The sequence below is a fragment of the Sparus aurata genome, chromosome 5, assembly GCF_900880675.1.
Source record: "Sparus aurata chromosome 5, fSpaAur1.1, whole genome shotgun sequence".
NCBI classification, from domain to species: Eukaryota; Metazoa; Chordata; class Actinopteri; order Spariformes; family Sparidae; genus Sparus; species Sparus aurata.
The window spans coordinates 20,143,571-20,168,376 of record NC_044191.1 but is presented as its reverse complement, the minus strand read 5'-3'; the positions used below and the strand labels follow the sequence as shown (position 1 = coordinate 20,168,376).

The following is a 24,806-nucleotide window of genomic DNA, read 5'->3' as shown; positions in this document are numbered from 1 at the left end:
AAAATACACAAAAAAATCCATTCAAGGATTGCTGCAATGACTCTTGAATCTCCTTTACTAACAGCTGAATCCATTCAAAGATCAACAAACCCTCTCCAGGTTCCCCCGAACTTCTTTCAGTAATGCAGGGAACCTTTTAAAAATTCCCTGAAAACTCATCAAGGATTCCTCAACAAGCCTCCTTTAAAATGCCTGGAATTCAAAGGGTTCTTGAAAGTCTACAAACGGTACCCAAAAACTACAAAAAGACTTTCAGACTTCAAGGATTCCTGGAATATCCTCAATGCTGTCCAGACCCGCTACAAAACCAACCTGAAACTTGCTGACTGGAATCCAGTCAAGGGTCCATGTGAACCCATCGAGGTTTTCTTGGTTCCCTCAGAGGCCCCTTAAACTCTGTCAGTATTGCCTTGAATTCTTATAAGGAACTACAGAGTCCTTTAAAGAAAACTTCTAAAAGATGCCAAGGCCAAGGCAAATACCACTACAACTCGGTAAATAATGCATGGAACCTGTTCAAGGATCTAGGAAGCTCCTCAAGGATCATTAGAACCCTGCAAAATCCCCTGAAACGTGTTCAGTAATGCCTGGAATGCATTCAAGGATCCATGGAAACCGGTTGAGGATTCTTGAGATTCCTCAAAGACTCCTGAAACTCCTTCAGTATTGACTGCTAGATACCCTTCAAGGAGTCTCAAGCTTATTCAAGGACCCTGAAAATTTTTAAAAGATGTAAAGATCCTGGTGAAGCTTCTTCTATAATGCCTGGAACCTCTTCAAGGATCCTTGGAAAGACCCCAACTATCTCCAGACCCCTGCAAAACCCCTGAAACTTGTTCAATACTACCTGGAATGAAACTCGTCAAGGATCCTTGGGATTAAATACTTCTCAAAGATGCCAAGCACCCAGCAAAGATCACTGAAACTCTTTCTTCAATAATGCCTGGAACCCCTTGGAACACCTTAAGGCTTTCCAGGCCCCTGGTAAACCACATAAACGTGTTCACTAATGTCTGGAATTCATTTGGGGATCAACAATCAGCCCTCATGCATTCTTCAAGGGTCTCCAGACATTCGTGGGAATACACGGTTCCCTTTAAGGAAACGTTAAAGCCTTCTCCAGGACCCCTGGAACCCCCTTAAATACTCACAACCACCTTTAGGTCCCACTGAGCCTCTTCTAGATTCCCAAAGCTCCTCTGACATACTCCTGGAAGATCCTAAAAGACCCCTGGAAAACCCACCCAAGGTCCCCCCCACCACCACTGAGCCATGATGAGGCAGCGGACACAGACAACACTTTTCACCTGGAGTGTCCAGCCCCGCACGGATCCTCCTGTCCCAGCGTCCAGCCTGCTCTCCACATCAAAGCATTCCTGGTGTGGAAGCGGCAGCCCGGGGTGGCCGGCTGTAACCTCCCTAATAAATTAAGATGAAGTGGCAAATAAAGCTGCACCTGCACGCCTGACGTCTTCACCTCCAACACATGGAGGAAGCGTTAAGAGGCACTGCAGAGGGACAAAGGACGGACGGAGACGAGGAGGGAGAGGTGGGCTGATTTGAGATTAATGTCGCAATCGAATACAAATAATAAAGTCACACATAAAAGAAAGAAAACACTGGCATCCAAGAACATTATTTACTTATGACCCTATTATTATTATTATTATTATTAGCATCATCATCATTGTTATTACTATTGTTATTATTATCAACCTATATTTATCTATTTCAAAATAAAAAAACCTGATTTAAAATAGGCCTGACATTACTGGCTATAAGCTATGAGAGAATCACACGTGTACAGTAATATCAACAAGGAATCAGGATACCTCATAGAGTAGGAGCTTTAATTGGATTAATGTAAGAAAGTGAGGGTGACTTGTTTTAGTTGTCTCTGAAAGCCAAAAAATAAGAGAAATAAAGCAGGATGAGATTAAGAAAATAAAAGCGGGACATTATTCAGTCGAGACCGCCAGCATGAAATATCCTACAGCTTTTAGATTTTAATTTAATGCTCAGGGACTCTTTTCCACACTGCCCTTATTTTGAGGGGGACACAACAAAATACCCTCCTTCAGCTTCGCTTTGTTAATTAATTTCACCTCAGTAGCAGATAAACGGACAAAAGGTTAAAGTCAACAGGCTGTTTCATGCTACAGTGTGTGGATGTCTGCATTGTCCTGTTGTCAGTTCCCATGGAAGTCCGTTGGCGCTGAGTAAATGATACCATGTCTATTTTTCTTTTCTCTCCCTCTCTTCTTTTTTTCTCCCCCTTTTTTTGAGTTAAGCTTTCAGTCAGCACGCTGCAAACAAAGACCCAAACACAGAAAGATGTCGACATTCTTCTTTTTAAATTCAGGAGCCCATCGGTCACACCCTGTGGAGAAAACTTAGTGCACAATAACCCGGAACAGAAACGTGTACATTCCCTTGTATTAAAAACGCAATCATGCTGGATTTAACCTGACACATATTTATTTATTTTTACATATAGGATATTAAAGTTAATTAGCCTATAAAATGATAAAGAAAGGTATTTTTTTGTTCTTGTGCTTTTATTCTGAGAGAGAACAAAATGTCTTTACACTCACATCATGTGTTGGCTTTAAAGGGTAAAATATAATTAATAGTCTTTTGTTACTAAAACAATATTATTATGATTCTAAATAAGGTTAAAAAGGAAAGATTTGGGTTTAGTGTTAAAAGGAGATTCAGTAAAAGGTTAAAGGCCTATAGAGGCTTTATTTAAAGTTTTACTCCGGTGTTGTTGTGTGTGGGACTCTGCATGCTGCTGACATAATCATGTTTTTTTTTTTTTTCCCAGGTGTGATTGTTGTGAAAACATTGTAATCATCCTCAGTGGGGAGGACGGACTGTAACAACCTGCAGGACACATTCATCACCTGTTTACCTGCTCTGCTGCAGGTCACTTTAAACTGTGATCTGGGTTAATACACCTCCTGACAGAGATCCAGCACTATTAACACATATTTTACTAATTGCAGGCTGACTCACGTATAAAAAAATAAAAATAAATAAAATATGCTGTGATAAAAAGAGCGCTATGTGTATGCGTTTCCTCAATTTACAGATTAGTTGTGGCCTGAATTACCTGCATTTCGGTGGTTTTATATGCATTTAGCATGTACCATAAATAGGCTATGTTCGCTTTTTGCATGTGAGAATACACAGTAGATTGTATTATCAGCCATTTTATCTTAACATTTATTTTACAGGAAGACTTTTAATCAGAATAGAACATAATCTTGGGTGATTTTGATGGCTTAATTAACAATAAACAAACAACAACTTGTCCTCAGAGGACAGCAATGTCCTATTGTTTTACTTTGTTTAAACTTGCAGGACACTTTTAAGCGGCCACCTGTTTTTCGTTTTAAACACTGTTTTCCTCACGAGGACGGTTTGTTAATTCAGTTGTGGAAATATATTCATTAAATAAATATTTCTGTCTTTGTGTTATTACCTTTTTTTTTCTTAATTGTTATTGTTGTTGTAGGTAAATACTACCTTTCTGTCCTCCAAAACTACATAGTGCACCTTAAACTCTGACACTAAAGGCTGGAAACCTATTGATTTCCCGGCAGGTTTAGTTTATCACCTTTAATTAAGGGGTCTTTGCATTACGGACGTTCCTCGTTGTTGATCAATGAGCTAATTTATAGGCTATAGTTTGTAGACTGTCTAGTTGTTCAGTAGCAGTCAGAATACAGATAAATATCCTATTTAGGAAAAAAAAAAAGTAATAACCTGGGAAAAAGTTTACTCTTCGTTGGTCAACTTAAAATATGAAGACACCGATTGTGTTATTCTCTTGCAATGAAAAGACAAAGAAACCAGTGAACCTCAGGTTAATCAAGCCATCTTAGATTTAAGATAATGATAAAAAAAAAAAAAAAAAAAAAAAAATCCCCCCCCCGCCTGAATAACTGCTCCTGATCCCATTGGTCGGTTCGCTCTTGGACGCGGCCAATCAGCGCGCAGAGAGCGCAGACCGGAGCGGTTCATAGAAGCGGCGCTGTGTCGACTTCACCTCAGAGAAAACTTGGATCTGTTCAGGGTGCGACACTCATCCATCCACTCAATTAACAGCTAATTAGGAGAAGGCCATCCTGGAGTCTGGAGCGCGTGTCTGTCTGTCTGTGTGGCACTTCATCACGGTCCTGACGACGTGCTGGGCTCCGCTGCTGGAACACAAACCCCTCGGACAGACCCGCTGAATCTATTTCAGGAGGTAAACTGGACCCTGTTCTCTAGTTTCTGTTCGTTTAAAGGGCGGGTGGCGAAGTGTTCACGGGGATGATATTTAATTGATGTTTTTCTGCATGAAGTAACCGAATAATTTTAGGCGAAAGTTACAGGGCACAGAGAAGAGCTTAGACTATTAAATCATTATCATAATAATCGTCCCATGAGCTGATTATTTTTTATGTGTTTTTAATGATAGATTAAAAAACAAAACAAAAAAAAAACGTACCAATTTTCTTTCTCACATTTTTAACCTCAGTATCTTCAATATAATCCTTAATACGTTGCAGGAATCATATTGATATGGGTCCATGAACATCTAGATAATTATCTCATGCGCACTTTCAAGCCTGGAGTTGTGTATTCTCTATTTTATTACTTATAGGCCTATATTTTTGCAATTAAATAAATAACTAGTTGGCCTTCATCAAGTCTTTTTTTATGTATTGTTTTCTCGGTGTCAACATTTTTAGTTTGTCTCGTAGGCAATAAAAGAAAAGAAAAGTAAAGAAAAGAATGAATTCAGTCTAAGTGAAGCTTCGTTTCTGGGGACTGATGTAAGAATAAAGCCTGATGCGGACTGATTTGTTTAGTGAAAGTGAGCCACCCTTTTTTATCTGTCTGCCCTTTCTTTATCTGCCTAAGTAAAGGTTAGATGTTGAACGATTACCTAAAATCATATTTGTCTCCAGACATAAACTGGGTGCAAACACAGCCGGGTGGAGGACTCGGGGTCAGACATGTCGGACAGCGCCGGTTGCGAGTTTGAAATCGACGTGGAGGGCCTGGAGACGGAGAGCGACGACCTGCCGGACTCCTCCAGCCGCCCCGACTCGGAGCCGCCCGGCCACGCCGCCTCCGAGGACGACGGAGACGGTGGCAAGGCCGACGACAAGCCGGGCCCAGGCAGTCTGTGCGCGGGGGAGCAGAGGAAGCTGAGCCGGACACCGAAGTGCGCCCGCTGCCGCAACCACGGCGTGGTGTCCTGCCTGAAGGGACACAAGCGCTTCTGCCGCTGGAGGGACTGCCAGTGCGCCAACTGCCTGCTGGTGGTGGAGAGGCAGCGGGTGATGGCAGCGCAGGTGGCCCTGAGGAGGCAGCAAGCCACGGAGGTGAGCCGGGAGTGAGTGTGTGTGTGTGTGTGTGAGAAAGAGAGCGGGTCAGTAGTTTTGGTGCTTTCAAGTGCTTGTATTCAGCAACGACTTGAAGTTTATTTCTCTTCATCAACTCATGTGAGAACTGATATCAGATCAACAATAACACAAATCAAATCGTAGTATATGTTATCTTATATCAGGAGATGTTTTTTCATTTACTTGATGAATCCAGTGGCTCAAATGTCCAACTCCTCCTGAGATCTAACGCTTGTAAAGAAGTCTTTAAAGCCTCATTAGAAACAGAAATCTTCATCAGATGGCATTAGAATAGATAACATTGTGAATTACATCATGGACTGCATGTGTTTGTGTTTGTGCGGACAGTGTCTGGTACTTCCTCTGATATCCTTGCCTGTCAGATGCCTCAGGCCTTTGGGTTCAGGTTGAAAATGTGACTTAATTCAAAGTAACCTTCACGCCTGACCTTTTCACTCAGTGTCTTCATATTCCAGTCAAACCACTTTTTAAATGCTCTTTTTTTAATTTATTTGAGCTGCACTGCAACATCAAGGCCAGCATTTAAGACCATGACAGGCCCCAAAGAGGAAAACAGGTTTTGCTGACCAGTGAGCAGAAATATAATTCTAAAAATATCAGTCAAAGAGCAGATATTGTGCTGCCTTCATGTGCTCCTCATATGAATAATCAAACATTAAACATACCTGGGAGTATCTCTATAAGACATGCTGCGTGGCTTCAGTTGTAAACAAAAGGTGCTTTATGTTTTCAGGTTCGCTAGGTGGTAACATTTCATTTTTGTGTTGAATGTGACAACATGCCGCAGTCGCCGTGTTGATTTTGAAATGTAAAGCAACAGCTACTTTAAAAAAAAAATACCGTTTTGTTTTCCCAACCAGGCTGAGCAGGGTTTTTGGAAGCAGGTTCAGGCTTAGTTTCGATTTTAAGTTTGGACACGTAGAGGCTCAGATCAAGATTCAGGGTTTGACATTTAATGCACTTTGTTTTTAAGTCTTCGTTCCACTGGATGAACGTGGACGTCATGGATCAGTGGTTCTCAAAGGGGCGTCTCAGGAGCGCTAAGGGGCGACTCCTGTTGTTCCAGCCACTAAACACTCATGATTTAGCACAAATACAAGTGTATTCACACATCGTAGTCCTGTCATAGTTTTTTCATAGTTTGTCTGACCGTTTCACTTTCTCTCCCCAACGTAGACAGTCGAACATTTCCATCCCTCATATATGAGCTCCTCAAATTAAAATCTATTTGAGGACTGCGACCCTAAATGCGTGTGTGATTTAGTGAATTGACTGCGGTGATGACAAATATTTGAGAATGTCTGCAGTGAAATAATGACCCGCGTCAACTGTGGTATTTTAAAGATGGTACCAGATGGATGTTTTTCTGATTACTGTGTGTGTGTGTGTGTGTGTGTGTGTGTGTGTGTGTGTGTGCATGCTCCTGGCTTGTGAAGCTTAACTGTACTTTTACACACAGTCTTGTGAAAACATTGTCTGAAGTAATCTAATTAGAGTCAGTTCTGCTGGATTTTTTTTGGATAATTTTTCAATTTTCTGAATCTTTAACATGACAAAAACTGATGTACTTAAAAATCGGACACACTTTTTATTGCTAAAAGTGCCAGATTTGTCAGAGTTGAAGTGTTTTGATGGCATAATCCACAGTCTTGATAGTGATCTACTTAAAATACGGGTATTTTCTTACAGTTATTAAAAGGGTCTTTAAATAGATGGAAGCCATAAATTGTTTAGCCACTGAGTAAACTATGACAGGCCTGGCATTAGAAAAACATCCTGGAAGTAAGTGAAGCGACTCTTTACTCATTTCTTTTTTTTGTTTTCTCAATTCATCAGGATAAAAAAGGGATCTCTGGCAAACAGATTCCAGCAGAGAGGAGGGCGATATATCAGCGACATATTCGACCGTCCACCATGCTCGCCAAAAGCATCCTAGAAGGTAACGGGGCAGCAGATCTCACAGACAGAACCCTGTTTTCTCTCTTTGCGTTAGACGTCTGATCTTCTTTTGTTCCTCCTGGCCTGTCCTCTGTCCCTGTTTAACTCTGACAAACTCTCTGTTTCTCCTGTAGCTTGTCTTGGATTTTTGTCTTTTTCCATTAACAGCACCGAAACGGTGATAAGGACTTGTTAACATCTGTGAGCGGTGACTTGATGAACTTTTTTTAGCATGTTTAGTACGTTCACTAATTAACAGCACTGTCACAACATACAAAGATGATTTATTTGCCGAGCATGATTTATATTCAGAGTGAAACGTCTCCTTTGTTGTTGCAGTTTTGCATGTTTACCAGAGTTGTGAACAATTTCTGCATGCGTGCTGTAATCCAGCTGTAATCCAAAACATATTGGCTGTCATAAACACATTTGAATTCTTTCCTCTGATGACAGGATACCGTCCGGTGCAGTCTGATCCTTTCCTGGCGGCCAACTCGTCTCTGCCCCCACCGCTGAGCGATCGCATGAGGAAGAGAAGGGCCTTCGCCGACAAGGAGCTGGAAACCATCATGCTGGAGCGGGAGTACAAAGAGCGAGAGCTGCTGGAGAACAGCCAGGCGGCCACGGCTTCGCTCCTCTTCCCCAACAACATGGTCCACCACGCCGCAGAGTACAACTGCAAGACGGCCTACTCGCCGGGGGCTCAGGTTGAGCCGCAGCCCAAGGAGCTGTGCAACTTCCTTGGTCCCAACTGCCTGGATCTGTCCATGCAGTACCCTGCTGGCTCAGCCAACGTCGAGCTCATCTCCTCCAACGTCAGCGTGGCCACCACCTACTGCCACTACCCGCTGCAGCCGTCACGAGGCGGCTTCATGATGTGGCCCCGCGGCGCAGCCAACCTCAGCGACGCCCTGCTCTACCAGCAGTGCCTGTTCAATGCCACGGCGGTGCAGAACATGAAGCCCGGCGCTGTGTGGGAGCCAAAGGTGATGCCTGCAGAGAGCCAGCCGCCGGAGCAGGAGGCCGCGGCTGCTTTCGCTACTAAACTGGAAGGTTCCAGAGCCGCTGCGCTGCAGGACTCGTCAGACCTTCAAAAGGCTGTTCCCAAACCTCCCGGTGTGACCCAGGGGGGGCAGAGGGAGTGCTCGGCCTTCTCTCCACCTAAGAGGAGCTTCGGACAGTCCTTCCCCAGTAACTCTCATTCCCAAAACTCCAGCCAAGTCCTGAACAAGCTGAGCAAGGACAGCGCTAAGCTTTCCATGAAACTCAACTCCTTTCACTCTCTCATCCAGCACTCGCTGAGTGAAAAAAACAGCGGCGGGGCCGTGCCGGAGCTCAGGGCTCCATACTGCAAAGAGCTCTTAGAGGAGGCCGCCCGCAAGTTCAGGGAGGGCTCCGCCAAGGACATTCAGGCCGTTAAAATCGCAGACAGGTACGGCAAAGACTTTCTGTCCAAGCCTGTGGGGACCAAGATGGCGTCCAGCGAGTCTCTGTCCTTCTCAGTGGAGGCCATACTGAAGAGACCCGCGCCCGCTATGAGTCGAGCATTCCATTAATTTCCATCGTGTCTTTTTTCTTGCACTATGAGCTTCAGGTTTGTCTCAGTACGACGGCATCTCCAGTTGTGGTTTCGGGCACTGCATCAGAAATCAGACCAGCTAGAAATTATTATTCCCTCCCACAATGTAATATTTATGTACAGTATATTATATTTTACACGTGCATGTTTAATAATTTTATTGTGTAGAGTATTTAAACATTATCCCATTGTTTTCCTCATGTCAATAAACTTTATAAGACTAAACTCTTTCCATTAAATGTCTTGTATTTCATTTCGTGCTCACGTTGTGACACGTTTAACTGAGGGCAGGTTTCTAGTATCTGTTATCATAATCTATGATATTACGATGGCGATGTGATTCGTAAGAAATGGGAATTATCATTGTTGCATAATTATTTTTTGCTGAAAAAACTCATGATGTGACGTTTGTCGTGGTCTGTATGTACGGCGAACAGGAACACATTTGACCTTTAAAAGAAACTGCGGCTTCTTGCAATTTGAAAGTTGCGACTTTGATAATAATAGTATTTCGATTACTTGTGCAGCCCTAATCTGCATCCAGTACATCGCTATTGCCTTCACTTTCATACTGAGCTAACAGTTCCCACCAAACAGGATATCAGACTTGTATTGGGGAATTGGACAACCAATGTCAGATTTGATCTGTCTGACACGTACAAATATCAGCAGATAAAAAGCTTTGTCTTATACTGATTTCTTTGTGAGTTGTTTAAAAATAAAAGGATCTTTTGAAATGGTAAATGGTTACTTAATTCGTTGTTTTGGGATTTTTTAGTGGGTTACATTGAGCATTCATGTGTAGACAGGATCTTAATTCGAAATCTTGAATTTAGACACATTTTGAGAATAGTTAGATTCACAAAATAAGAGCAGATATTCAGTTCACATTGCAGTGTGTTGGAAAAAAAAATACCACAACAGCAAACAGATTAACAAAGAACAATTAAACAATTACTTATCATACTTTATTAAATGAATAAAAAAAAGATTTACAAATTAAATGCTTGTTGCTGACTTTTCATATTTACTGTCATAGGTTTTGATTTTCTGTTTCTATTCTGGGGTTCAGTTTATTGTAACTACATGTTAAAACCGCACATATCTTATGCATAGAGCAACTTTTGGCAAAAGGTTAAAAACCATAAAATCAGTGCATCAGATCTATCACTGAAACAAACTGTACAGAATACAGGGTCTTATTTTGGATTCTGCACCGATCATTGTGACATTAGGTTAAGTCACAATACCTTAATATCGGCCAGACTCTAAACATAAATATGTTCTATATACATTTCACAGCCGTTGTATAAAACCCAGCCCTCCTGAGAGTCATTAAAGGAATATTGTTTTTATGATGTTGTGTATTTGCATAAACGCACAGTATGCAAATACAGCACATAATTGAAGTGCGGATGTGACGGAGGGGATGAAAACTAACTGTGTTTCTCTTGGGGCTGAAACGTGATATCGGCCCTATAAATCTTTGAGCAGCATCATCTCATCCGTTCAAGATGCATTTCTCCACTCATTCCTTTCCAGTTACACTCTCTGTGTGTGTGTGTGTGTGTGTGTGTGTCCACGCTGAAAGACAGCTCCAAACATGGGTTTCACATGAGCTACAGAACACTGATCCGTGGAATAATGAACAAGACGAGAGGTTAAAAAAAAACCCAACCCTGCCTTTAATCTCTTCTCTCTGGCACAAACGTTCACATTTCATCGGCGTGAATCTGCAGCCAAAACCACTCGACTCTTTGACAAAAGCTCTATTTTCACGTCACTTGACTCCCCCCCTCCCTTTTTCTGCTCTTAAGCCAACTGAGAAATCTCATGTCAAGAGGAGACTATGGATGTGTGTCCTGTTGTTGCTGCTGTAATTGGATTTGGCCTGATGATGACATTTTGTGTCACCAGTGAGAGCTGACATCATTTTAAGTAGCACGTGGTATCACATTTTTTTTTTTTTACAATGTGTGTGTGTGTGTGTGTGTGAGAGAACGAGAGGGAGAGAGAAATACAGAAGGAAAGAACAAGTGCAAGTTGCTTTGAACAACGGGACACGATAGAGAGGAAAAATACATGTTTCTGCTAAAGAGTCTTAACTTTTTGTCTAAATTCTCCCAATTTGTTTTTTGTGTTTTTCCATCTTAGTTTAATAATTTATGTTGCTTTTACTTTTGCCCCCTCAAATTTACAATAGGAGTGTTTAGGAATGTGTATTTTTAAACTAAAAGTTCAATTTTGGTAAATAATCTTATAAACTTCCTTGCAGGGAGAATTAGGTGAGATGACCGACAGGCCTGCCGATCTTCTATTTGTACAGATATTTTACTACCATTAATAGTTGGTTAGCTTATAGCTCAGCACACAGACAGAAAATAGGGGGAAACACCTGGCCTGACTCTGTCCAGTGGTAACAAATCTGCTCAACAGCTCACTTATTATAAAGTTATGTCCGTTTGTTCTTAAAAAACCTAAGTGTGAACATGTAGCGACTCCACTGAGTCACAGATCCAAGCCAAGAAACAGTCTGGCACATAAACAGCTGTAAAACCACAATGTGTTGATTTACACTGTTTTTTTGTTCAGCTCAAACAAACAGGATAAAACATGTTAATTTATGTGTTTCGGAGATCAGAGAGGCAGATTTTGTTCCTTTAGAAAAGAGCCTGTCAAGCTGTTTCCCCCGTTTCCAGGACTAATTCTACTGCAAACAGGAGAGTATTGATCTTCTTATCTAACTCAAATTCAAAAATGTAATAAATGATTCCTTTAAAACACATCTTTTCAAACCTTTTTAAGCACTTACTTGTATGCAAAGGGTTGCATTTTTGGGTGCATAATGAGAGAATTTTAGTTGAAAACATTCATGCATAAACTTAAATCATCAACAGAATGTGAAGAAATAGCAGTTTTGGCATTATGATGTCTGCGTGTTGTGTTACAAAATATTATTGAAGTTACCATGCTAACCAGCTAGCTTCAGCCTGTCCTAGTCCAAAAATCCAACTAGCGGTGCAAACACTAACACCCTCTTCCTGCTCCCTGTCTGAACCGCTGACTGCACGGCTAACTGAGCTAATTAGCTAACAGTTAATGCAGAGGCTTTCATGGCACTGAGAACAGGGTTTCTTTAGGTCAAATTGTGATTCTTACCGTGGCCTTTTGCTTTTGATAGTAGCCAGACTGTTAGCAGTAGCCATGTTGCTAACAGTGTCTCTTTGACAACAGCGCCCGACAGTAATACCGCAGGGAAACACTAGGAGTGGGGAATTTGAAAAGTTGTGTGTTTCCACTTCAAGTAAAAGTAACAATAGCACAGGGTACAAGTGCTCTGTTATCGTCATCGTGTTTTAAAAAAAGGTACATACTATGTATTTGCATCAAAATATGCAAAGTATCGAGGTAAAAGCCTCACTGTCCAGTCAGTCATCAAAAACTTGTCAAAAAGACGCTTTGGGATTGTAGAACTGATCGGCAGACATCCCAAAGCCTCATTATTTGAAAGGGCAAATAGCACCTTTAACACACTTAAATCTATAACAATGTATCATGTTAATTAAATAGATTTGATGTAAAAATCAAAGTAACTTATAGCTATAGCAGTAAAATAAAGCAAATAGTCGTGTGTATGAGTATAAAATAGCATAAATTACACATATTCAAGTCAATAAGAAGACCTCAAAATCTTACTTAAGTAAAGCACTTTCCATCCCTGCTGTTCACACATTATTATCATTGGCGAGATAAAAATTAGGCTTCCTTCCCTAAACATTTCCAACCCTCAAGTATCGAGTCTGCAGGTATAACAGGAGCACAAAGAAGGCATTGTTTTGTCTATGACTTTACAATGTGCGCGTGTGCGTACATGAATATATATTATTTGGTGCGAGAAAGTGTGTGTGTGTGTGTGTGGGTGTCCACACTCGTTCTCTCTGACAGCAGTTGGCTACTGAGCAGAAGGTGACAGTGTTTGTCTGCACTAACCGCCACTGATAAGTATCTGCTGAGGTCCTTAAAGTCTCATTCCCAAAGTGTGAGATTTGGCATGTCAGCAGACTTAACCGGGTTCGTTGACTCATCCGCCCCTCCTACTCCTCCTCCCCCCACCATCTTTCTTATCAACAGTTGTAGTTCACACAGTAGCATTTTGTTTGGGGTACACAGGTGTCGTTTTGCCATTTAAAAACTAGACTCACTCTCCTTCATGCTGTGAAGCTGCTATGTGGGGAAAAGGCAACACACACACACACACACATAGAATCGGTGTGGGAGTTTTCTCTTTGTGTCTCTAGTTTCAAGGCTTAGTTTGTTGCTTACACTGACTAATGTGATCGTGTTAAATGTCACAAGGCTTAATTTAAAGGACAACACCAGAGATTCTGCAAGTTTGAAAAAAAAAAAAAAAAAAAGTATTTGCAGGTCCATGCCTTTGTGCTCTAGATTTTTATGTGCACTATATGACCAAAAGTATGTGGACACCTTTGTCCATTTACTTTCGTGTACTTTCAGTCTGAGGTTAGGTTTTTTTTGATGGTGCCCTACTTCCAAGGAAATCTGAATAAATGTTCTCATAGAAGTTCTTAATGACTTTTAACAGAAATTTTATCAAAATGGGCTCAAAGGTCCACCTGTAATGTTTGCTCTTGGAGCTTTCAGTCACATCTTACTGCCATCAGTGAGGGAGCAAAGTCGACCTTGTAAGTGGTAAGTAACTTTGGTGATTGTCAGATTTTTTAATCCAGCACTATCATCAGGTTATGTTTTGTTGCATTTGTCTAATAGTTTGATTTCTGACCAAATACAACAAAAACTAGAGTGGCACTCAGTAGAGCGCATACCTCCACCAAGGCCCAACTGTCCCTACTAATTCAGTGTAATCCAACATCAAACTCTATAGCTCTGCATCACTCTAAATGTTAACCCTAACCCTTTAACTGCATAACCATAATTTAAGCTCACCAGATCAAGGATAATTGAGATCAATGCGTTACTCCCTGAAAAAAGTATGAAAATGATCAAAAAAGCCAGATCTTGCAATAATAAAGTGGGAAATGTATCTTGATTGGTACCAAAAGTTAACACTGTCTATTCAGGTCAAAGACCCATCCTCCCTCCTTTTGTGGAAATCTATTAAATAGTTTTTGCAAAATCCTGCTGACAAACCAACTAGCCATCTAGCCAACTCCTTGACGGAGACGACTGGTGACTTAGCGTCAAATGCTGAAATGCTAAATTAACACTTGAGTGTGATAAAAAAAATGAACCTGTCAAATATCAGGATGTTAACATGATCATCATGAGCATGTTAGCGGGCATACATAGCTCAAACCAGTGCTGTAATGGCTGAGTACAGCCTTGCACAGCTGTTAGCATAGCCTCAGCATAGACTCGCATGTAGTTTTTTGGAACAGCCCAACAAAATAAAAAACTAAAAAACGAAAGGGATGCAATCAGTGAGCAGATGAAATATGTAGCGCGGGCTTCCCCTGCTGCGATACAACAGCTCCATTCTTCTTCTGCCCTCTTGCCCATATAGAATTTGGCTGCCCTGCCAGTGACTGTGTGGTTGGTTTATTGCTTTATCACCGCCTGAGTCGTCTCAGTAAGACACTCACACACTCACACACACACACACACACACACACACACGAACGCCTACGAACCCTTCTCCAGGTGTTGAAGCAAGCCAACCATTCCACTGTTGCTGTTGTCACGCCAGCAACTCCCAGCCCATCTGATACGCTACAATCCTTTGCACATTAAGAATCTATTAAGCACCACAAACTCAAACACACATTCACAGAGAAATCACACGGTGGCTTATTTTGACTCTAGAAATAAATGGCACATACTGTATTTTGCATTGGCGGTCAGCGGGCGTGAAGGAAAGGGTAGGATCCCTATTCATTTTCACCCGTGTTGTTTCCCTCCGACTCTACCAGCAGCGGGGAGAGGAGCGCTGGCCGGTTCCTGCATTCCTTCCCAGCACCTTGTAATCCAATAAGAAATGTGTAGCGCCGCAGCTTTTTGACAAGGAGCTCCCACTTAATTACCATGTTGTTAGGGCTGACAGGCCTGGGGGCCGATAGGGGCAAAAGGCTGGTGGTTCACGGCTAAAGGGGGTCTTGGGAATATCCTGAAAACACACATGTACGCACACTTGAGACGTTTGAATGGGGATGATACATTTCGACAAAGACCGGTCTTTTACTTTTGTCAGTTTGGCTGTGGTGGCAGAAAATGATCTTATGGGTTGTGTGAAATCTGCCGTATGCAGAAAAAGAAAAAAGAAAAAAGCCATGCCCTCTTTGATGCCCCTATGGTAGATAAAACATGATAAAGTGCCCTCTAAGGTGGTCCAATATCTAAGAAAAGGTAACTAAGGGTTCCCTGTGATGTTTAACCTGAAACCCCTTTGTTTCCCTTTGTTTTCTCAGTGCGCCTGCATGATGTTTGAAGGTGATCGTGCAGGAGAAAATGAAAAAGTGTGAGCATGCCGGACAATCAAGGGCAAACTTACTAAAGTTAGGTTGACCTGTTTGTGATTTGTTGCATCACTGATTTGCTTACATCATTAACGTCACAGTGCATCATGACCGGAGCAAATGACTGTTTGCCTTATCAGAAGTTGTTATGATTGAAATCTGGAGGTTTGGTTCTGCTGAGTCATTGTTACTGTCAGACTCTGTGTGTTATTGCTGGTGTCCTTATCAGTACGTTTTATTAGGCTGCTTGTGCTGAAGAGTGCCTGCTAGGTGACAATATGCCCTCATAAAACCACTGCAGGGGTCATAGTTAGGCTTGTAATAACCTTTTATGTGACCGCGTTCAGTTTTTTTCTGTTGGCTGCTCCAGATGTCAGATAGCACACAGGCACCATATTACACTGTATAACATCATCAGAGGGCAGACAGAACCATCAGCTCTGCCGACAATACAGGAATTCCTTCAAAGGGATAATATGAGGCCTTTTATTTCTCAATGACCAATTTTAAATATTGGCATGTCAGTGTTGTTTTTGCAGATATCTGTTATCTGTTTTCAAAAAAGGACCCAAATCACACTCCAGGGTTGTGTGACAGGTGGCAAGCAGAAGGAAAAAACAAGAGCCAAAGCAATCCATTCTAAAGACGAAACCAAGTACAAACTGAATTAAGCACAGGAAACACGGGCAGGAACGCTGGTGGAGCACGGGGAACAAACACAGAGCAAACACCGGCAAGCTGACAGGAGGCTAATCAGAGACAGGTCAAATTAATCAGGGCAGTCACAAGGGAGGGAAAACAAGACAAAGACAGGAAGCGACACAGGGATGAACCTCACAAAGTACCACAGGAAACATCGTTACAATATCCGAACGTCTTTTCGTTGATTGAGAAATACACAAAGGCTTGAATTTTCTCCCAAATTTACGAGCTGATGCCAATTAGTTGTATCTGACGTGTTGCAGGAACGTTGCATCTTTCGAGCAGCAGTGAGGGATGGTTAAGGATGATTTCACACAGCATCACTCTCCAGCAACTTGATGGCGTCTTCTAAAACATAAGATGTCATTACTTTCACATGGGAACTTAAAAGGTGACTTTGAATGAGAAGAACGCGGTTACAGACGTTTCGAGGTAATTTACACACACTTTCTACAGGCCAACATTAACACAGTCTATCCATTGTACAGCTCCCTGTTGACTCCTGAGGGTCAAGAATAATTATCTCTACCACCGGCACCTGTGCTCCTGCTTTTGTTGTCTCAGGAGCCTCCAGCGTTACCCTGTACTCCTGCTCACAGCAGGGAAAGAAAGACGCTTTTGCAACACAAACTGACATTTGGAGCACTAAACATGACAACTGATCAGTCCGTCTGTGGCTCAAAGTAAACAGTAACCCCTTCTTCTCAGGTCCATAAACCAATCAGCCCTCTACAGCCTGCCCTGAGGGAGAGGGAACAGCAAGAGAGGTTTTTGTATTTGGGAGGAGAGGTTATATCACCTCTGTGTACTCTCCGTGAAGGCTAAGTGAGCCCATGTCAATTTGCAAGTTGAAGCTGCCAGACTGCGTGTCTCGTCTTCTCTGGAATCATTTTGAAACATTCACGCAAGTATCAAGGAGAAAGGCAAATTCAGCCACTTCAAGTCCAGATGATAGCAACATTTGCAAGTGTATGCAAATAGTTGTAAATCTTTGAGCAGCCGGCGCTTGGAAAGGTGAACCTTGAGAGAACAAGAAGACAAAAACAAATTGTCCTTGACTTAATCCGGTATCCATTTGCACCAACAGTTCGTCAAATTTGATGACACAATCTCTTCTTTCTGTTCCTGAGAGATTTTGTAAGATTTACTTGATTTTTTCAGTTTTGCGAATATGACTTGAGACAAACGTCAACATCTCCTCCACCTGCCGAGCTTTTGCAGGGAATTTGCCAGTCTAAGCAATCATGTAAATGCTATGGAAAAACACTTTGTGTCACATAGTCGCCCAAAGAAAATATCACGATCCTCTGCGATGTATTGTCACACTGGACAGAGCACACTTATCACAAGTGTTATTTCTGCCGGGGCTGTTGTCTTTGCCGCCTGCTGCGCTCCCCTCGGCTTTTATTCACAGCCGTTCTGTAGCTACAGTATGAATGGAAAGAAAATGATCGGTTGTGGTCGCCGCTCCACGGGCACCACTGCATGTAGAGGTCGGTGCAGATGGTGCAGCTGTAACACGGTGATAAATGACCACTGCACCTGGCTTACGCTAACTAGAGTAAACACTATGATTGCCAAGGTTAACACTTAAAAGCTCTGATTTGCATAGACCTATAAAAGTGTATTCAAATGTACACTCCCTTATGTAGAGCCTCCCCCCAGGCAAACAGAGCATCTATGTTTAGAGTGGAGCCTGTACTTGTTGTCTTTTACCAAAAAAGACACTCTGATAACACACAAAAAGACATTTTAATGACATTTTGACTGCATTGATGGGATGAAAAGAGGCAGAAACTGTATATAAACTGCACCAGAGGACACTGGTATTGAGATCAGTTTTAGGTATTTAGTTCCTTTGTCCCTTTCAATGAGACGGACAGGAAGGAAAGTGTTAATAATTCTAATAAAAAGACAGGTGAACGATCTGGCGGTCTCCTCTGTCTTATGGCCTCTGGTGTGCCCTGAATAGATTTGCTTGTAATAACAGCAGACAGAGCTGATGAATGCTTAAGTTCCACTGACATATTCAGGTTTAGATGGCTTCAACTAACCTATTTTTTTGTCTTCAATTTTGAATATTTATGTTATGAAAGTACTAGTACACAGTACTATCCATTATGTGAGCCAAAACTGTGGTCAGAACCCTATAAGGATTACGTTGATTACTTGTAGGTTTACTGGCAAGCATATTCTGTTGTAGGTATAACATATATATACACATATACATTATAAAAAGGGGTTAGATGAACCAAATAAATTATAGAAGACTGAGGTATTAGAGAGCTCGTCTAGGCTTCAGTCCTCACACCTGATGTAATGCTGTGTCACAATGCTACAGGTGACCTGGGAATATTATGTAGTGCCTAAGTGACAAATGTTGTTATTATACCACCTGAGTAACTTGATTTTTCGAGTCATGAATACAGTGTGAAAAGCGCATGTCTGTTGGATCGCAGAGCTTTTACAATCGCTCTGTTTCGTGTGTAAGTATTGCAGTCTGCACCTTGTGCACAGCGACGTCTTGTCATGTCACGCAGGCGGCTGACTGTGCAGTTTTAGTTTCCACAGTGAAAGATGGATTTAATAATCTGTCCTCAAAACCAGCAGTCACACTCCAGACTGGAACTTCCTGTGTCTGCGTGGACAGAGTGGGACACTTTTACTGGTCCATCAAAGTCGGCTCATCTGGACGGAGCTGATGGTGCTCATGTGTGAATGAAGGGGTTGACACCGGTGGTTAAGTGCCGGGTATATGCTACTATTAACACTATAGTCACTTCTCTTTCAGTGAGCTGTGGGTCATTTTTAAACATCACAATCTGTGTACCTGCTTCACTACGTGATGTACATCCAGTGGCAATGTTTACAGCCAATGCAGGATTAAGTGTTCTGTTTAGGTGTTGTGGCGAAAAAATAAGGGTGTGGAGCAAAACGTTAGGCGTCAGGGGACAAAGGTTCAAGCCTGTTTTTCTTTATCAATTGTTATCAAAGTTTTTTGGGGGGTTTTCCAGTCTTTAGCCTATGTTTGGTTCACTCTCAGCACTCATGGTGTTGTCTTTCACTGCAGCAGGCAGCTTTTTCCAGTAAAACAGGCTCACTGTACACTCTAAGCAACAGACAGTCAGAGTTAGCAACCAGCTGCTGAACACAGTGGGCAGCCAATCATTATCAGATATACAGTAGGTTGACTGCAAAAGCAGGTTATCATGACCCATATTTACTTTTCCTTTTAGGCGACAACCTCTGCTCTGCTGTCTGTGCCCAGTGTGAAACAAAAAACAATTGTGTTCTTTAAGTTATTAATGCAGGTGAGTTACATCATGAACATAATGTAAGCTAAGTTAACATTTCTGCAAACCACCAAGATTGACATGGTACGCAACGTGGCATATCTTGGTGGCCGGGCTGGACTTTGGTGACCTGACCTTCCAGGTTCCAGCAGAACTAGGCCAACTTCAACCCGCTACAAGTCTGCACAGCCACAAGAACTACAAACAACCGTGTGGTAATGTTTCCCTCCATTTACCTTCCTTTCCTGATATTCAATATCAATGTTCACCCAGCTTGTCTGGTCTCCTTGTTTTATGTGTAGTTGTTACCTAAATAACATTTTACGTCAGTGGAAACCTGCTGACCCCTGAGGTTGCAGGGCGAGGCTTTAACCTTGGAGTTGGTCTGACAGAACCTGTTGCCACTGTGACACTTTGGCCCTGTTTAGTCAACACAGTCTGTGCTATTCTCTCTGTTTTCACATCAACACATTTTGTTTCCTGTACAATACAGTGAGAAGAAACTGGTTTCCATTTCTTATCTGCCCGGCTGTTTGAAGAGGCTGCTTACGCTGTCGCTCAGGGATTTTGTGTCACACAAGTGTGCAGACAAGGAAGTCTTTTGCTGCGACAGCCAGACTTTAATGCTTGTGACGCTCAAACGCTCCTATCTGTTTAATCTATGGGTCATTTTGTCGTTGTGCTTTTGCTAAGCTGACACCTGAAAGGAAACACCTTTGGGTAAAGACTGAGAGGGAGTTAAGGATGTTGTTACTTCTTGTGAGCTAAGATCTCGTACATTAAACACACCTTCTGAAGAAAAACATTGCTGTTATTTCCAAAGATTGGGGGTCATAAATGTTATTATTCCTTACCTAAAGAAAATGTATTAGCATGGCTTTTTTGATTTTCTGTTTTGTAACAAGTTATCCACGTATTGTAAGACATTTTTATTAAGATTTTGGTATATTCCCTCATTTCCTGTCTGCCATCCCTTCACTCATAGTTCAAGTCAACATGCCTAAAAATATACTCAAAGACTGCTTTTTTGTATTTATGTTTTTGAGAAAATGAATAACATTTTCTTATGAATATGCTTTTTTTTTGCCAACTGGTGTCTGTTGGTCAGATGGTTGAAGTCAGCCCGACGGTCCTAGATGGCTTTGGGAAACTATAAACCGTTTTGTGAAACAAACCAACTGGTGTAACAAGTTAATATGTGCTATTATGAAATGAAAAAACAAAGGTAGCCTAAATTGAAGTGTGATCCAACCAGGCTGAAGATGAAAATGACTTATTATTTAGTTTACATCAGGGGTTCTCGTCAGTGACGCCTGTCCTCGATTTGGTCCCAGTAGAAGAAACTGAGCAAGGTAAACTCTGTGTCAGAAATGAAATCCAAAGCCTGCAGATGAAAAATAAAACCCCTGCATTTGACACCACCTTTAAAATTTTACAGGACTTTTCTTTCTTTTTACTGAGATACATGAAAGTGTTTTATGGGCAACCTGCGTGACACAGGGGGATACCACCTCTGAAGTAGAGTTTCGGACACTTGACTCATCCAATACATCACCTGTAAGTCTATCTTTGGGAAAGACAGCCAACCTGCCTTTGATCAGGGCGATTGCAGAGTTGTCGGTGCCTTCAGTTTCAGGGGGGTGAGGGGTGGGTTATGCTTCCATACTGTTGTACTGTACAACACAAATCACTGATGTCACACTTCAGTCAAAGCACGGGCATGCAGTATACAAACTGACAATGACAAGACTTCAACCTAGCACTTTGCACCATGAGAAATACTGGGGCCAAAAACCATCGCCTTTTGTTGACTTTTGGCTGCTTTTATGCTTAAAGTATTTGCAAAGTGATGAAAATTCAGTCATTATATACTCACCCTCATGCCGATGAAAAGTCTTGGTTGTCCTCCAAACTGTTCTAGAGCTTCATAGCATTGCCAGCATTGCGGCTTTCGTTTAACAGTTGAAATCGATGGGGATTTCAACAGAAAATCCACAGAACATAAAAAAAGAAAACTCATCTGGCGTAATCCAAGTCTCCAAGAAGCACCAAGATCATAAATTGATTTAAAACCCCATCATTTAAATACTAAAATCGATGCTCGACTGTGAGTTCAGGGTGTAAATAACGTCTTTTTAAGCTTCCGGAGACTTGGGGGCACCAGATTGCACAAAATGCCAATTTCAAGATAATGTTGCTTTAAATAATTTATATACTTCTGTGTAGTTTAAAGTGAGACTGGATGATTAATCAAAAAAGGTCTGAGTTATCTGAGATTTGTACCTTAAAGGGATATTCTGGTGTAAGTTTAATCTATGTTCTAAATCACAGTGAAACTGTGTTAGACCCCCTCTCGAGAGATCAAGTTAGCAGACCGCTAATTTATGGAGTTTTGTCAACCTCAGAAACAACCGCACGACAACAATACACTGCAGTAAATGGATCCAAATATAAACCGCCACCAAAAAGCCACAAATAATGCTCAGAACAGCACCAAACTTCAGCAACAGTACAAATAGGGTCTCAGCACATAGTCCGGGGCATCTAACCTCCGCTAGCTTAGCTGGATTTCTACTGAAAAGCTGACAAAATTTACCACTCTTCTGCAGCAGCTGTTGACGGGAAGTCCCGACGAGTCGATTACTGAGTGCAGTAGAGTTCCGCAGCTCATTGATGAAAATGTATGATTATGACTCCATGGAAAAGCTTCACAATAGAAATCCAGCTAAGCTAGTGGAGGTAAGATGCCCCGGACTATGTGCTGAGACCCTATTTGTACTGTTGCTGAAGTTTGGTGCTGTTCTGAGCATTATTTGTGGCTTTTTGGTGGCGGTTTATATTTGGATCCATTTATTGCAGTGTATTGTTGTCGTGCGGTCGTTTCTGAGGTTGATAAAACTCCATAAACTCCCTCTCGAGAGATAAAGTTTGCAGACCGCTAGCTAATGTAGTTTTAGCATCCTCAGAAACGACCGCACGACAACAATACATTGCAGTAAATGGGTCCATCTTAATACATTGCAGTAAATGGGTCCAAATATAAAACCGCCATCACTCAGTCGATCACCGAGTGCAGTAGAGTCCCGCAGTAATGATCATCATTGAGCTGCGGAACTCAACTACATTCGGTAATCGACTCACAGGGCTTCCCCACAACAAGGAAGGCTTCTCGGATGGTGAGTTTCATTTATCTATTCCAACAAATCCGGCAATGATATCAAATGTTTGATGCCTTGAAATATGTGATGGGACCCTGTTTCTAATGTTGCTGAAGTTTGGTGCTGTTCTGAGCATTAAATTGTGGCTTTTTGATGACGGTTTTATATTTGGACCCATTTACTGCAATGTGTTGTTGTCGTGCGGTCGTTTCTGAGGATGCTAAAACTACGTTAGCTAGTGGTCTGCAAACTTTATCTTTCGAGAGGGAGTCTAACACAGTTTCATGGTGTGTTAGACCATGGATTAAACTTACACCGTAATATCCTTTTAAGTCTGAGTTACTGAGTTGGCTGCATAACTGAAAGTGTCATTAAAGAATAAAAGAGAAACAGAGAACAGAAAAGACTTCAAGCTCTCCGCTGCCTGCTTCTGAACATCGCACAGAAACAGACACACCATCTCACCCTTGCACTGAATAGTCGACACAGTGCTGAATATTAACACTGAAACAGGATCTTCAGTTTCCTGTCCAGCACGATGTTTAACAGGGCGGTTTGATGCGGCCTCCTATGCGATTCATACTGCAGAACTCATTATTAAGAACCAATGAGGCCTAAAATATTCTCACCTGTTGGAAAAAAAAAAAGGTCTCGCTTTGACCAGAGTCGTTTTCCAGCAGCACAAGAGACTTAAACATTTTCCCATTTCAGTGGAAACATGTATCACCCCTGTGAAAATGAACGACGGATGTACGGAGATGAAAGAAACAGCCCTACAAGGAAACAAGCATTATTTGCCCCCAAACCGCTCGGGTCGAACATGAATAGAGGTCAGGGTAAACATCAGGTTTATGTTCGGTCTGTAAAATACCATATACTGTACAACTGTGCATCTGCTCCACCTGTAGGAAATTTATCAAGAGGGTCTTTGGAAGACGGCAGGAGGTCTTCTAACATGTGCAACTCAGCTGCTCGCCTTATAGCCCCGGCTCTGCCTTTCAGAGGAAAACCTGCACACATTACAAAAATGGAAGGTAAGATTTACACCCCTGCTCTGGAAAAAAAAAAAAAAAAAAAAACCCTTTCCAGCCACATCTCCTACGGGGTGATTATTGCTCTGATTCAAGGGAGCGTATTATATTCAATGATGTAACAGTATATATCTGTGATACTAATGACTCCTGTGGTTTGCATATGGAACAACTTCCCAAAGTCCTAAAGTTCTCAGGTAGCGTCTTACAGAAACCTGCTGCTGTGGTGGAATAAAGCTCGGCTTTGCTTGTCCTCCATCATAAGTAATGTGTGTTAAGAATGACCCAAGTGGTCGAGCAAACCACGGCAGGAAAAATATCCACTTCCTCTGGGCCTGAGAGGGAAGCGTCGACAGCTGAAGTCTCCGCAGTGCTCATGTGAACAGACGGTTTCAATGCTTTGACTTCTTCTTGAGTGGACGAGAAGTCCTCGAGGTAAAATATGTGCGGTAGGAAAAATGCTTTTAGAATATCCAGGTGACTGCGTCTTTATACGCTTAATAAGTCATCGTCATTTAGATTGGTTTAGAAAGGTCCTGAATAAAAATGAAGACGTGAGCCTCAATGTGAAACAAAAAAAATGAAAATGGTATGCAAAAGGGAAGTCATCAGTTTCAAAGTTAGCAAGTTCTCCATCAAGTAGTCTAGTGTTTTCTGGTGTTTAATCAGATCAACACAATTTCAAGAATAAAATGCAACACACCTCGAATCAAATGACGCCCTTGGCACACAGGCAAACAGTCAGGATAGAGCAGTTAGATGTGCCAAGTCAATTATCGCCTTCACTGGGAATAGACGACCTGTTTGCTTTCACTTATCATTCTGAAGTAAATACTGATGCACAGTGGGATGGCTGTGGTTAAATAACAACACCTGCGTTTAGATTGGGTCCTGATAAACTTTGCTTTCCCTGGATTGGCTGGATTGGAGGATGAATTACAGCACAAAGGAAGAGGCATTGTTTAACCTGGTCACTCTCTCCAGGTAACAATGGAACAGCTGGAATAATGTATTTATATTTTCAAATTAAATAGTACCTCAAAGTACTACAGTATTTGGGCAAATGTAACTGTCAGTAAAATCAGGACCTCCCCCTTCACTCTAATGAAATCTGGTCAACCAGCATGACAACAAGAAAAGCCTGTTTCATAGACTTTGAGATGAGACATCACGCAAAACAGCTGGGCTCCT

General features: G+C 41.8%; 1 protein-coding gene across 1 annotated transcript; it reads left to right on the top strand.

Annotated features, from left to right (window-relative positions):
• The first annotated feature begins 4,080 nt into the window (after window positions 1–4,080).
• On the top strand, window positions 4,081–9,684 carry dmrt2a (doublesex and mab-3 related transcription factor 2a). Its single transcript, XM_030415971.1, has 4 exons — window positions 4,081–4,255; window positions 4,962–5,381; window positions 7,260–7,362; window positions 7,815–9,684. The coding sequence occupies exons 2-4, from the start codon at window positions 5,010–5,012 to the stop codon at window positions 8,915–8,917; spliced, it is 1,578 nt and encodes a 525-aa protein (XP_030271831.1). The 5' UTR covers window positions 4,081–4,255; window positions 4,962–5,009; the 3' UTR covers window positions 8,918–9,684.
• Window positions 9,685–24,806: the final 15,122 nt, after the last annotated feature.